Consider the following 14,719-nt stretch of genomic DNA (forward strand, 5'->3'; position numbering starts at 1 on the left):
CACCCACAAAATACACAATCAATGTTTGCAATAAGGTGCTTTAGCATTTATGCATCAACATCCTTCTTAGCGACTGCACAATCTAAAGAAGTCTATTCTAGACTGACTTTAGGCTACAATCTAAAGAAGTCTATTCTAGACTAACTTTAGGCTACAATCTTAAGAAGTCTATTCTAGACTAACTTTAGGCTACAATCTAAAGAAGTCTATTCTAGACTGACTTTAGGCTACAATCTAAAGAAGTCTATTCTAGACTAACTTTAGGCTACAATCTAAAGAAGTCTATTCTAGACTAACTTTAGGCTACAATCTAAAGAAGTCTATTCTAGACTAACTTTAGGCTACAATCTAAAGAAGTCTATTCTCGACTGACTTTAGGCCCCATAAGACAATCTGCATCGCTCTGGTCACAGATTATCACAAATTCTATTTTTTAGATAATGTCATTTGATCTGTCATCACTTCGCTCATTGAATTGTCTTTGTCCCAGGAGGAGCCCCAGGAGGAGTCCAAAGTGGAGTCCCAGGATTGGTCCCTTGTATGTTGTTTTCCTTGATCTTTTAACGCATGTAATGTAAAGCGTCCTTTTTTTTCTAGAAAACTGCTCTATAAATTAAATTAATGATTATTTTATTTTTATGGCAGCCGGGCTCCCCGGCACCCCAGGGTGCGCTCCCCGTCCCGCTCCGTCTCCCGTTCCCTGTCGTGGTCTCCCACCCCATCTCCTCCCAGGAGGACGGATCGCCATCAGCACCACGGAGGTATGGAGCACAATGGCTAAAAGAAAAGTCATTCAGTTACAGTCTCTGTTTTTAGCCGTTGGATTTTCACAAAAGAAAAGTCATTCAGTTACAGTCTCTGTTTTTAGCCGTTGGATTTTCACAAAAGAAAAGTCATTCAGTTACAGTCTCTGTTTTTAGCCGTCGATAAGGGTTTGGTGGTCGCCAAAATGTTCCCAGTGCGGGAAAAACCTTGACTAGTGTGAACACGATGTGTGATTTAAATGTTTTTCTCTTGGACAATGGGTCTATATTGTGGAACATCCGTTCACCATTGCAACAAAGTATTTTGTACTAAACCCCCCAGATGTCTTGCAAAACTGTATTCTACTTGATTTGAAAACGCTGCAGGCAAGATGGCCGCCTATACTCCCTTCTTGAGCTGACAGAATTCCTCCCCCATAAATTAACATATCTTGGCCAATAAGTATGTAACATACTAAATAAAACAACCCGTAATATCTTAATTTTATGTAGAATGCAGAGGACATGTAACTGTTTAGTTAAACTTGCATTGCAGGAATATTGTGCTCTAAAGATAACCTTAGTGGCTCGAGACTGTTTCGTCCTGAAACCCACACGCTTTGCGCCAGCGTAACCTATGTGGGATTCGAAATAATGCATCGGAGATAGAAAACGTTATGAATATAGCCACGTTATAAACAACAAACTAACGCTGGTGATCCGTATGGAAACAGTGTTACTCGAAATGGTTAAAAGTTATATCAATTTGGTCATTCAGTGGTGTTTTACTGCCATATAACATAACTAGCGGCTAATATTAGCCACAGTAGGCATTACCCAGGGATGCATTGGTCTTAAAGGGCTCGCGCCGCGTGAACTACAGTAATAATCAATGGGGAAAAAAACAATTTTTCACATGAGTGGGGCGTGTGCTAAACCCACCGTGACGTCACGATGTACCAAATATCCCATTCATTTGAGGGCTGTGCACAAAAAAAGCAGGTTTGAACCCATAGAGGGAACTTATGCTGCTGAAAATGATACAAATGGTACAATGGTAACAGTTTGGTCTCAAATGTGGAAATTTTCACCAGAATTCTTCACACACCACCCCCAAAAGTCATATATATTGGTTAAAAGCTGAAAAAAAGTGTTTTGGGGTTTAGTCCTGCTTTAATCACTTCCCATCTCTGCCTGCCTTGAACCCAGGTGTGTCTACAGGGAGCTCCACTCGTGGCGAGCTGAAGCGTCCACATGATGCCAGCCACCATCAAACCTCCTCGGCCTCCAACATGGCTCAGCGCCCCAAAGCCCAACCCTCGCCCAAGGCTCCCGCCAGGACAGGGATTAGGCCAGGAACCAAGGTGACCAAGACGGCGGTGGGTAGGGCTGCACGATATTGGAAAAAACTGACATTGCGATATTCCCCGCCCATGCGATATATATTGCGATATGAAAAAATACAGATTTTCACCAGATTAGCTCTATTTGAAAGAAAATAATATTTCTAGAATGATTGGGATGATTTTGTAGAGGAGTCCATCTGATTTTGGAGGGGAAATTAGGTATTTTAATGTTTCTCAACCACTGGGCTGTGACCTACTGGTAGGCCTCAGAGCGTCATCTATCAGGGTGCATACACATTTTGACCAATGGATTTCCATGACTTACATACATGAAAAAGTGAGTTATGACATTCTACTTTAAAATGTCACTAGCCTATACTTCACTTAGTGTAATGCAGCCTTTAAAACCAGGGAAAGACAACATGTATGCTGTATCACCATATTACCATCCAACATCTAAGACCAATAGTCTCAAATCACAATACAATATGGATATAAATTTGATATATTGCCCACCCCTAATATTGAGTGCCAGAATCTACCTCCCAATGATGCTATTTGCAGAAAAACATTAGATTTAATTGATTATAATCACTGCTTTCAACTTCTTTCGTTCTTCTAACGTTTCAATAAATCAACAATGAAACACCGCTGCCACTTCACACGGTTACTTCACACACTTGGTCTGACCCCCCTCCAGAAAATACCAAGTGGTACGCTCCGCATTTGGGGAGTTCCGGTTTTTGAGCGCACGCAGGGCAGTACAGAGAGACGAGGATTCACATGCAGCCGACCGGTGACAAACAATTCATTCGTGAAAAGTAATAAATATACATTTAATTGCCCAGCTATGTCTATTGTCTTTTTATTTTCACCGACATGTTTTGTGTAAATGAGTCGCTATGTATGATTACCTCTACCGTAACGTTACTGCTATCATCTGATGCATCATCAGACTGAGGGGGAGAGAGAGCTGCGGTGATACACGGACAACTTCTCAGTAATCACTTTAGCCTTCGTGTCATAAGTTGCGGTCTTGCTTTTTGGTGTTTCAAGAGTAAATATCTCCACTCCACGGACATGTTGAGTTACAGCAGCCAGCCTGCTGTATACTAGTGCGCTGCAAGCTGTGAACAGGTCCGCCTCCGCAATCACATCGTTTACAGACAGGCTACTGTCAGCAACGCAACATAAGCGAAAACAATTCAATTTTGCTCTCTGTGCATGTTTGTTGTGTTGAAGCTAAGCATTAAATGAGTGAGTACAGTAGCGGGGCGTCTCTCTCCTTTGAGAGAGCCTGCATTTCACTCAGTAGGCTACCCCTAAAGTGAGAGTTTATCAAGCAACATGACGAGTTAATTTGCTTTTGACATCGCACGTCCTGCGATGTGACTATCGCGCATGCGCACATCGCAATGTCGATGTGTAAACGATATATCGTGCAGCCCTAGCGGTGGGTCTTCTCAGCATTTGTTGTCTAGACACGTGGGGGGGGGGGGGGGGGGGGGGGGGGGTGCTGATATTGAACCAATTTTGGCAAATTTTTAATTGAATAAATAGTAAAAAAAAAAAAAAAAAAAAAAAGTATCACCCCCTCCCCTTTCCAAATATCATTGTTAATCTCATTGAAAGTACACAGATCAGTACTTGGTAATAACCACTCATTCTTTGTCAACATAAACTGGCTGGAAGATGCCCCCCCCCCCCCCCCCCCCCCCCCCCCCCCCCCCCCCCCCCCAAACTAAAGCTCCCTGCTCTCTTGATCTTTAGGCCAAACCTCCGCCGGCGAAGAAGAAGAGAGTGGTGGCTCCCTCCCAGTCGTACAGCGCTGCGGCGCGCGTCTGGTCTCTCTGACGGGCATCCCCACAGACGCCTCGGAGCAGGAAGTGGCCGACCTGGTGGGGGCCTTCGGCAAGATCAACAACGTGGTCCTCTTCCCATGCGTGGGTCAGGGCGAGGGGGAGAAGTGCGAAGGACAGAAGGTGCGCTTACAAGTTTCTACTTGATGCTTGAAGGGAAATTGAATCTTTGGAGAAGCAGCTAATAACAGAACACGGCAAAGAAAAATAGAACATTAAACCGGGTTGCAAACTCTGCGCGTTTTGGCGCAATCCGCTTTTTTCACGTCAATTTGGGTGATTTCTGTGATTGGTCCAGATCCTATTTGATTTTTTCAGGGGTGGGAGACCAGTCAGTGGTGTGTGGTGTCTGTATGCAAGGCTGTGCCGCGCGCAGTACAGATAGCAGCACAACAACCACACGGACGGTAGCCAGCTGGTTTTGTCTGTTTGATCTTGTTCACTGTCAACATGAAAGCCAGATTATTGCCAATTCTGGCAGCAGCGGAGGGTGAAAATCCCTCGGGAGGAGAAAAGGTAGGAGGAGTGAAAAAGACGGTCAGGGTGCTTTTCCTCTAATGTTCAACTTTTTTCATCTTTAAAACGTCCACAGCGCTCCTCCAAAAACAACAGACACCACCAGCGTTTAAACGCCAGGTGCGTTCATTAAAAGAGGAGCACGTCTAGCGCGTCCTTACATAGAGAATGAATTGCAGAAAGACGCTGGCAGCTCCAAAAACGCTTTTGGTCTGAATGTCCCCTAAAGCTACAGCCTGACTCTCTCGTTTGTTATTTTATTAACAAAGTGTCGTCCCTGATTAAATCAAGATGGAGCAAAGAAGGGACCGAGAGCAATGTGAGAAATGAAGAAAAGCATGTACCGTATGTAAATTTGGCACTGTTGTCTTGCCTACATCCCCCCCTCCCTCTGTCCTTCCCTTCTTCTCATGCTTCCCTGGTTCCTAGGCGTCTGTGTGCATGGTGAGGGCTGAGGATGCCCAGGCTCTGGCCCAGTGCACCACCCTCTCCATCAGAGACCAGCAAATCACCACCTCAGTGTATGTACATTTGATTTATTAGCTGCTTATTTGCTTTTAGAAAACTGAATCAAAGAAATCTGGTTAAGTTGTAGTTACCATCTTACCTATTCTCCTTGTCACCACCTTTATTGCTCTCTCTCCCTCCCCGTCCCCAACCTGTTCAGGCTGCATTCAAGAATTCATATTTCTCTCTTTGCAGGAAACCTGGCTCAACAAACGACAAGAGTGCAGCTGGTGAAGACCTGGGTAAGACAACAATAAACAAACTGAGATTAAAACTATTGAAAATGTTCCAGTGAACAGAAGATAGTGGAAGTTAGGGATGTTAACGATTAACCGTTGATTAAATGCCATTAAGAATGTAACCAATTAAAATGAATTAAATGTTTTGAAGGACAACATGTTTTGTTACATTATATCACTTCAATCTCCAGAGCTCACACTGTTAACTTTTATACTTATACATATATATATATATATATATATATATATATATATATATATATATATATATATATATATATATTCCAGCAGAGGGCGTATCTCACCCAAACTAATGGCGCGTGAGGAAGTCGGAGGAAACAGAGCTCAGATGGTGCTAGCAAAACAGGCTAACAGCAAACAGTCCAGTGTGGGAGCAAGGGGCGGAAGTTAGTGGGGCCTCAGGGCATTTTGCCCTTAAAAAATGTGAAATTGCCCTTGGAATTGGGATGACGGGGCTTTTTAAGCCCCCTTAAAATAAAACAAAACCGTGACTGGAAATGGACAAACTATCACCTAATTGCTTACCTCAACATTGAGGAACCTGCTGTGAAGAGAGCTGCTGTGTTACAAGAGGAGCAGCAGCCTGAGTGAGTGAGACCTATAGCAGCGCTGCCAGCTCTCATTTCAGTTGTGTGGACTTTTAAGATCAAGGAAGAAAAAGGCAAAGCAATGGAGTGCAGTTTAACGTTATACAAAGTGGGTGTTTCGAGCATTGGAAACATTAACACCACGGATGGATTGAGACGAGGTCAATGTATCACACAAATAACCCGACTGTTCAGAGAGGCAGACCGAGAGAGATGGGACAAGTAACGTTAAGACGAGCCAATAAACATCAGAACACACCGCTCACCACAGTCAATCCAGCAGCACAACACACCACAATATCACAGCCACATTATACCATTACTACCATCTATAAACCAAGACAAATCTACACACTTTTTGTAAGGAAGCAGACTAATGCCAGGCAAAATAAACAGCAACCTATGAATTCTCACCAACTTAACTCCCCAGCCGCAACAGTTGTCCTCTCTCGCCGACGTTTTAGTCATTGCTTCTCTGCATATCCTTAGAATTAATCCAAAATAGAGTGAAACAGTATGAACATTTCACATCACCATTATCGTGACCCAAATTATCACGGTTACGGTATTATGGTATTTGTAAAAAATTGCTGAAAATGTTCAAAACGAACTGAGAGACTCACTGAAATTATTTACAAATTATTGTTGTTATTGTTATGATCATCCACTGGTTCTGTCTGTCTCTCTCTCTCACACACACACACACACACACACACACATTCTGTGTTGGATTTGAGTATATGTAATGACCACATGCACAGTCACAAAGACATTGATGGGAAGTTGATGCGAATTTTGTCACATCGCATAATTTTGCTGTTTAGCCCTGAGTTAACCAACAGTCTATAATTGTTAGTGTTTCCAAATGAAACCAGTGGGCACTGTTAGTTCAAGCTCAAACAAATCTAAATAAGTTTTTTCTCCCCCTCCACAGGAAGTGAAACTGACCAGAAGTCTACTGATGTGGTATATGCTTCATACACTTTTACTACCATATTCAATGTTAAATATGAAAGCAGTTATGAGTGGATTTATCTGAAGCCTGTAGCTCAGGCATTTTCGCATATTTTTGTTAACGTTATAGAGCACCGTAGGAATGAGTCTTAAGACCCCGATGTTTGCACTTCCTTGTTCCCTCGTCTCAAAGTCAATGGATTTTTGTTAAGAGGATTTAGGTTAAATGCTCGAAATATGGTCTGTGGTTAACAAAAGTTTATGGAACTGTGAACTCTTTGTTCAGGAAGATAATCTTCTCAAATGAGGACCACTTTCATGAATTTTGAAGTGTAAATACAATTTTTAAAAATCACAGTTTTCAGAAAAGGCTTCAAAATATAAAAGTGAATGTCATTGTTGAAGATTATTTTGCTGAACAGATTTTGCCATTTCATAAACTTTTGTTAACCGCAGACCTTATTTCAGGCATTTAACCAAAATCCCCATAGTAAAATTGCATTGACTTTGAGAGGAGGGAACCAGGAAGTGTGAACATCCAGGTCTTAGGACTCATTCCTGCGCTACTCTATTATAGTCCACGTTTTAGAGCCGTTCTCACAATCAGAATCACTTTTATTGCCACAGTATGCAAGTTACATACGAGGAATTTGTCTCTTCTGGCAAATGTGTCAAGTTATTTTGAATATGGGCAATCAAATTTAGTCCAAGTTAAAAATAATAGTGGCATTCAGTATAGTCAATTTGAGCAGGTCTGGTCCATCACTCGTGCCTTTCTCATGTTTCCTGCAAAAGGGCGTCGTCTTGATCTCAGGACTTCCTACGAGTGGCTGGTCAGAGGATGACATCATCAAGCTGGTCCAGCCCTTTGGAACTGCTTCTGACATCATCGTGGCAAAGGACATTGGAAAGGTGGGTGTACAAGCTTTGCTGTTGTTGCATCACAAATCTCCTAGCAACCAGGTTAGGAAATTAGCGGGGGGCTCGGTTCACTCTCCCGGTCTACCCAGGGCATAAAGATGGACTGGATAGAGACATGTATCTATGTACTGTCGGTCTACCCAGGGCATAAAGATGGACTGGATAGAGACATGTATCTATGTACTGTCGGTCTACATGTTGTGGTTGGAAGATGGACTGGATGGAGACATGCTGTTAGCTACTGAACAGTGTGATTTTGTCTGTTAGATGCTGAACAGCTGATTTTGTCTGTTAGATGCTGAACAGCTGATTTTGTCTGTTAGATGCTGAACAGCTGATTTTGTCTGTTAGATGCTGAACAGCTGATTTTGTCTGTTAGGTGCTGGTGTCGCTGCCCGACAAGGAGACCGCTGAGGAGATGGTGAAGGTTACCACGTTTGCCCCAGTGGAGATAAAAGACACCAGGCTGACGATGAGCCACATCAAACAGCCCATCAGCTTCAGCACACCAGTAAGGATGCCATCATTCACCTGTCCTCCTCTCCTCTCAAGTATCGCTCTCTGGCTGCTGCTCTCTGTACAATCACATTTTTGTGATTTATTATTTTGGCTGGTAGAAAATATGCTTGGCCAATGGATTTTTTTCCACCTACCCACCACAGAAGTTAATTTCGGGCCCTGCATATATCTGCCATGCAGTATTTTTAATTGATCAATCTGTGCCTAGAATCCATACTAAAACGGTGACTGACTTGTCTAGTCACTGTCTACAGCTCGATCCAATCTGTTTCACAATCTAGTGTCGTCTTGCAAAGGTTCCACGCATAAGTAGTGTTGTAACAAAACTAGGGATGTTCGATATTGGCTTTTTTACCGATATCCGATATCCGATAATGTCCAACTCTTAATTTCCGATACCGATATCAACCGATATCAACCGATACTGATATAAGCGGGCTTTCTTTCCACCAAAATTTCACGTAACAAGTTACATAATGTAGCTTAATGTAGCTGAAGAGTTTAATATATAATATGCATGTTGTGTTAAAGTTGTAAGTGTTAGAGAGCTTGTGACCAGAAGGTCGTCGGTTCAATCCCCGGGACCGGCAGGATAAATCTCGGTGGGGAAAGTGAAAAGGCAGCGCTTGCCCCTCCCTCATTACCACCACTGAGGTGCCCTTGAGCAAGGCCCTTAACCCCAACCGCTCCAGTGGAGCTGCTCAGTGGCCAACAGATCAGACTGTGGTTGTACTGGTCAGCTTCCAGGTATGAATGTGTGTGTGAATGTGAACAGGGCACTCCTGAAAAAGAGTCTCAGTGAGACTCCCCGTATTAAAAAAAAAAAAAAAAATATCGGCATGAAAACCGATACCGATATTTTCCGATATCGATTTTTTTATGCTAATATCGGCCGATAATATCGGTAGGCCGATAATATCGGACATCCCTAAACAAAACAAAAACAAAATACACAAGACAACTTAACCCTGCGGCTTATATAACGGTGCGGCTTATCTATGGATTTTTTCGGGGGGAAAAAAACGGAATTCTCTCTTCTTTAGCACTCTTTCTAACTATAAATCCACTTCTGTTTTAATTTCCTCTCTTGCCCTCTTTTCACCACACCGCGGACACTGTAAAAAAAAACACAGGTGGTGTTGTGTTATGTTGTTTTGTTGAAATGTTAATAAATGGGAGCTTCCTCAAACAGCCATCTCTTTCCCGACAATCCCCTCTGTGCATGAACCCTTACATATGGTAATTAAACATTAAAACACAATAAAAAAAATAAAAAATAAACATTAAAACACCTGCGGCTTATAGTCCGGTGCGGCTTATATATGTAACAAACAGGCAATTTTGCTGCTGCGGCTTATACTCCGGTGCGGCTTATAGTGCGGAAATTACGGTACTGTAAATGAGCCTGATTATCAATTGAACAGGGAACTTGCATGCATGGATACTGTAGGTCCGTCGTAGCTTTAGTTAATCCTTAGTAGGGATCCTACGCACAGTTTGATAAAGAGACTCCAGCTCATTTCTGCCTTTTCTCAGGTTTTGCTTCCTGGATATAGAGCTTATTTGGCTTGTCACATAAATTGCATTGCTTTATTTTAAAACATTCAGATAATTTTTTGGTATAAAATTAACATTGTTTCTTGCCTTTTTCAAACCTGAATGGCTGAAAAATAACTGTTTTACGCAGGTGGCACTCTACAATTGTCTGCAGAGATCACTGGACGATGCATTTGTGAGTATTTAATCAATGATGGTTTTTTTATTGATCATTATATTGGCCAGTTATCACTCAAACTGTCGTCTTACGCCACTTCTTGTTTGACTTTATTCATCATTTTGACTTCAATTGCATCCTTGTTGTAATGGCACAAAATGATCCTTTTCCAATGTGTTCACTTTTGTTCTTTGTGTTCTGAAAAACATTGAAAAATAAGATATTGAAAAAAAGAAAGTAGTGGCGTTAACTTATTAACGTGTTAACTTTGACATAATGTATACATATATTTATTGTCCTTGTGTCACTATAACAAAACAGTGGGTGCACTTTTGAGTGTTGTTCATTGTTACTTTTGGTGAATGACTTGCTTGCTGTGCCTGATGGTGCAGGAGCCAGTACATTGGAACTGCCTGTTGGTGATCAGTAATGTTCCCGACACGTCCACCGGCCCCTCCGAGGTCCGCTCACTGCTCGGACGCTTTGCAAAGGTGTCCAAGGCCCTGATCCTCAACAAGAACATGGTGAGTGAGTGCGTTAATCTTTGCACTTTTATATTTATTTATTACCGTAATTTAAAAAAAATCTCATGTTGAGGAAGAACTGTTTGGTTTTCTCTGGCAACTAAATTAAATACTAACATCATGGATTGTGACTGCTATTTGCACTTGTACAGTGTTTGAAACAGAATGTTTGAAACCTTTTCCTTTGGTTTCGCGACATAAAGCAGAGCTAAACCCCCTCTATGCATGAACATGATCAAGTATGTACAATTCAAATATTTCCCTCTAAAATATCGAGATTTTGACCAGAATCCATCTTCAAGTTCAAGTTTATTATTTGTCCCAAAAGGGGCGATTTGTGCTGCAGCAAGCATAAAAACCACATAGCAAGACATGTACAAAACATAAAAACAATACAAATATACATACAACAGTTTATACATACAACAGTTTGCAGTACAAGGAGGCTAAGTGTCCACTAGGGGTGCACCGATCGATCGATCGGCAAGCAATCTGTATCGGCCGATTTTGACCTCAAATATGCGATCGGCTGATTGCCGATTTTTTTTTATATTATTATTATTATTATTATTATTATTATTATTATTATTATTATTATTATTTATTTATTTTTATTAAAAAAAAGCCCTATCACTAATCAGGCTTTCCAACGATATACAATGCAAATTGGTATTATTAAAGGGGAGAAATAATCGACCGAAATAAAGTTTCCAAACTTTTTTTGAGGAGTTTATATATCGGTGATCGGTTGGGCAGATATTTCCCATAGGCAATCTGTGATCGGTGCACCCCTAGTGTCCACCGTAACCCGTCAGTACATAGGCATTTCATACTAATCAATAGTGCTATTGTATATCTAATAAGTTATTAAATGTCATAGACATTAGCATTCCACACACAAAGTATAAAAATACATACCTTTAATTAAATTGACACTGTATCGGCTACATCACCGAGGTCAACAACCTTGGGCTAGCTAACAACAAACGGCAACAACAGCATATTACCTCCTCCTCCCTTGGGGCGGCTGTAGCTCAGGAGGTACGAATCGCTTTGGATAAAAGAGGTCGGTGGTCCTTGGGCAAGATACTGAACCCCAAATTGCTCCTGATGGTGTGCCAGCACCCTGCGTGGTAACCTGCCGCCATCGGTGTATGAATGGGTGAATGTACCTACTGATTGTAAAGCGCTTTGGATAAAGGCGCTATATAAATGCAGGCCATTTACCATTTACCATTTACCATTCCTCCCGACAGCGTTCAAGGCTGGAATGGAAACGGGGACAAAGGAGTTTTTGTAGCTGTTTTGTGGCCAAAGTTGAAGGGACACTTAAACATAGGCTGCTTCTACTCTGAGCTAAGAGGATGGACACCACCTGAATGGATGGACAGAGATCTATCTTATGAGCCACTTTCACAATCTTTCCCAAGAAATTCCTCTCTTTGATACAAAGGTTGCTATACCAACAAATAATAGAAAAAGAAATAAGATTCAATAAAATAACACTCAACAAAAACACCGAAACAGTTTCATTAGATTCTTATCAATCTGGAATGTAGCAAGTTTCCTACACTACTCAACAGGCTTATACATTGGTTTAAAGTTACACTACTCAACAGGCTTATTTATACATTGATTTAAAGCTGGGGGGGTTTAGTTACCTGTTAAGTATTATTCTCTTTTTTCACATTGGCCTTATTCTTTATGGTTGTCGTATTTTTATAATCATATTTCTATAAAACACTGCTGCTTTATTGATTAAAAAAGGATTTCCGCCTCATCTCACTATGATATTTTCGAGTAAAGAATCTGCATCCTTCAATGTTTAAACACACATTTTGTTGTCCTCCCTCCCTTCCATTGTCCCTGTGGGTCAGATGATCTGTGAGATGGGAACTCCTGCCATGGCCCTGTCCATCTTCAAGCGCCTCCAGAAGTTCCCCTGCATCATCCAGAGCAACCCTCTGTCCTTCTCCCGCAAGGCCGACCTGAAAGCCAACACACAGACCAAGGTCATTACGTTTGACATTTGTTTCTCAATGGTCGCCAAAGGTGTTTGATTGGTTGTGGTTGATTGGACGGGGCGGGGCTTGGCTATAAGTTGGGAGACTGGATGAGTTGCCTCCACTGCCTGTTTTCGCTGCTCATGCATCTTGACTCAGTTATTTTCTTCCTGCTCTGACATTCCCTGAGTGTGTTGTTTTGTTCCCTTTTGACAGCTCCAATCTTCCACTCCACAAACACTCTGTGCCCTGCAGATAGCGGACATTGAAATAAATGATGGTCACGTACGTTCCTTAGTGTAATATATTAACGCTAATCTGGCTGCATTGGATCAATAACGCTCGACCATGCAATATTTTTTTTTTTTTTTTTTTTTTTTTGCAGTTTTGTGCAAGATTTGTGATCCCCGCACCCCTGTATTCAAACATGAGTGGAATTATCGCCCTAAAGGGGTGGGTGGCTGGGCGTGAAAGTATTTCTGTGGGTGTATTAGTACTTTTTGAACATTTTCAGCACATTTTAACAGTAACAACTAGAGCTGTGCATCTTCACTGATCTCACGATTCGATACGATTCGATTATACAAGTCTACGATTCGATTCAATTCGATTATACGATGCATCTTAAATCGATGAATCACTTTTTCCGCAATACATGATTTATTTTTTCTCACTTTCTTTTTTCTCACTGTGTGGCTACTTTTAAAATAAAAGTGCATTTGGAATTGCATTGTATTATGATCCATAATTAAAATAAACAACTGCATGTACTTACATTCTATTTTATTTGATTATTAAAAAAAAAAAAAAAAAAAATTTTTTAATAATCGATTTTTGATATTTGTTAATCGATTCAGAATCGTCCTATTAAGCATCGCGATGCATCTCTGAATCGATTATTTTCGGCAGCTCTAGTAACAACAAGTAATCTTCATAGCATTTAATCTGTCGCTGTGTCACTGGTCAGGGAGGAAGCTCCATCATATTAATTGATTGTAGCTCAATTGATTCTTGTTTTGTCCACAGGGGGTTGTGAAAATGGAGCCGGCCGATGGAGAGGAGGAGGAGGAGGATAAGCGGGAGACGGAGAGGAAAGAGAGGGAGGCGAAGAGGGAGAAGGAGAGGGAGGAGAGGAAAGAGAAGGTGAGGAAGGAGGACGAGAGGATCACCCGGGAGAAGGAGGAGAGGATCCAGAGGAACAAGGAGAGGAGGGAGCGGGAGAGGAAGGAGCATGAGAAGGAGAGGAGGAGAACGCACAGGGAAGACTCGTCAGGGTCACGGAGTAAGCAGAGCTCTGAGAGGGACGGAGCAGACAGGACTATGGTGGAAGCCAAACCGGTGAGAAAGCACTGTTCTATTTCACAAGATTGGTTTCGGTGACTCGCTGTGGGAACGCATACTGACAGAAGCACTATCTCACTACACCCCAATCCTGATTGGCTGGTGAAAGTATCTCTCCGCGTCACTAGGGGGCGGGCTTCCCCATATAATGGAGTCTAGAGGGCTGCTTATCTTGTCCATGCTTCTCACCCGCAAAGGAAAAGGTTGTTGGAATGTGTATTTGGTGAGTTAGCAGGGGAAGGGTAGCCAGTCCGGCGGACTACCGGTCATTGAGCTAAGCTAACTAGCAGGAGGGAGGACTACCGGTCATTGAGCTAAGCTAACTAGCAGGAGGGGGTGCATCACTACCTTTCTACTGCACACACATAGGGCTTTCACACCGGCAGGGCTCCGTGCCGGTTCCGGTTCCCGAACCCAAATTTAAACCGGCCGGTGCGTTCAGACCGAAAAAATAATTGGTTCGGAACCTGAAAAGTTGGTTCTCAGCGGAACCAAAAAATAGTTGGTTTTTCCTTGGGAACCGTGACATCATCAGTGGGCGTGTCTCATTCTAGGCTGTGAAAACGAGCAGGAAGGAGAAGAAGGCAGTGACAACATGGAGAAAAATTATTCGCAGTGGTCTCCTGAGGAAACCAAATGTTTAGTGGCGATTTGGGCATCTACCGAATCTCAAGAAAAGCTAGAAAGCAGTACAAGAAAGAGCAAGTCGTATGCCTAACTTGCGGAAGAGATGGCCATGGTTGGGTTCACTCGAACGCCAGACCAAATAATTAATCAACTTAAAAAACTGAAGAAGGACTACCGAGTAATGTCCTCCCACTTTGGTCCCACTTAAACTAGTGTGAACACGGGCTGGTTCACCAGAAAGCACCAAAGTTCTGAGACTCCAGAACGGAGCCAGAGCCAGAACCAGAACCGTGTCTGT

At 42.2% G+C, this 14,719-nt stretch overlaps 1 protein-coding gene across 1 annotated transcript in view; it reads left to right on the plus strand.

The window, feature by feature from the left end:
* The window catches only part of LOC310794027 (zinc finger protein 638-like), a 33,789-nt gene that overhangs the window by 14,523 nt on the left and 4,547 nt on the right, over positions 1-14,719 (plus strand). Inside the window, exons 5-18 of the mRNA XM_083655893.1 lie at positions 491-538; positions 646-761; positions 1,953-2,126; positions 3,860-4,071; positions 4,894-4,985; positions 5,167-5,213; positions 6,753-6,784; positions 7,568-7,684; positions 8,073-8,204; positions 9,900-9,944; positions 10,319-10,450; positions 12,328-12,462; positions 12,709-12,738; positions 13,480-13,791. Of these exons, the coding sequence (XP_083512019.1) occupies positions 491-538; positions 646-761; positions 1,953-2,126; positions 3,860-4,071; positions 4,894-4,985; positions 5,167-5,213; positions 6,753-6,784; positions 7,568-7,684; positions 8,073-8,204; positions 9,900-9,944; positions 10,319-10,450; positions 12,328-12,462; positions 12,709-12,738; positions 13,480-13,791 (1,624 nt within the window). The remainder of the gene's footprint in view (positions 1-490; positions 539-645; positions 762-1,952; positions 2,127-3,859; positions 4,072-4,893; positions 4,986-5,166; positions 5,214-6,752; positions 6,785-7,567; positions 7,685-8,072; positions 8,205-9,899; positions 9,945-10,318; positions 10,451-12,327; positions 12,463-12,708; positions 12,739-13,479; positions 13,792-14,719) is intronic.

This window comes from Poromitra crassiceps (genome assembly GCF_964638095.1).
Source record: "Poromitra crassiceps genome assembly, chromosome: 19".
Lineage (NCBI taxonomy): Eukaryota > Metazoa > Chordata > Actinopteri > Beryciformes > Melamphaidae > Poromitra > Poromitra crassiceps.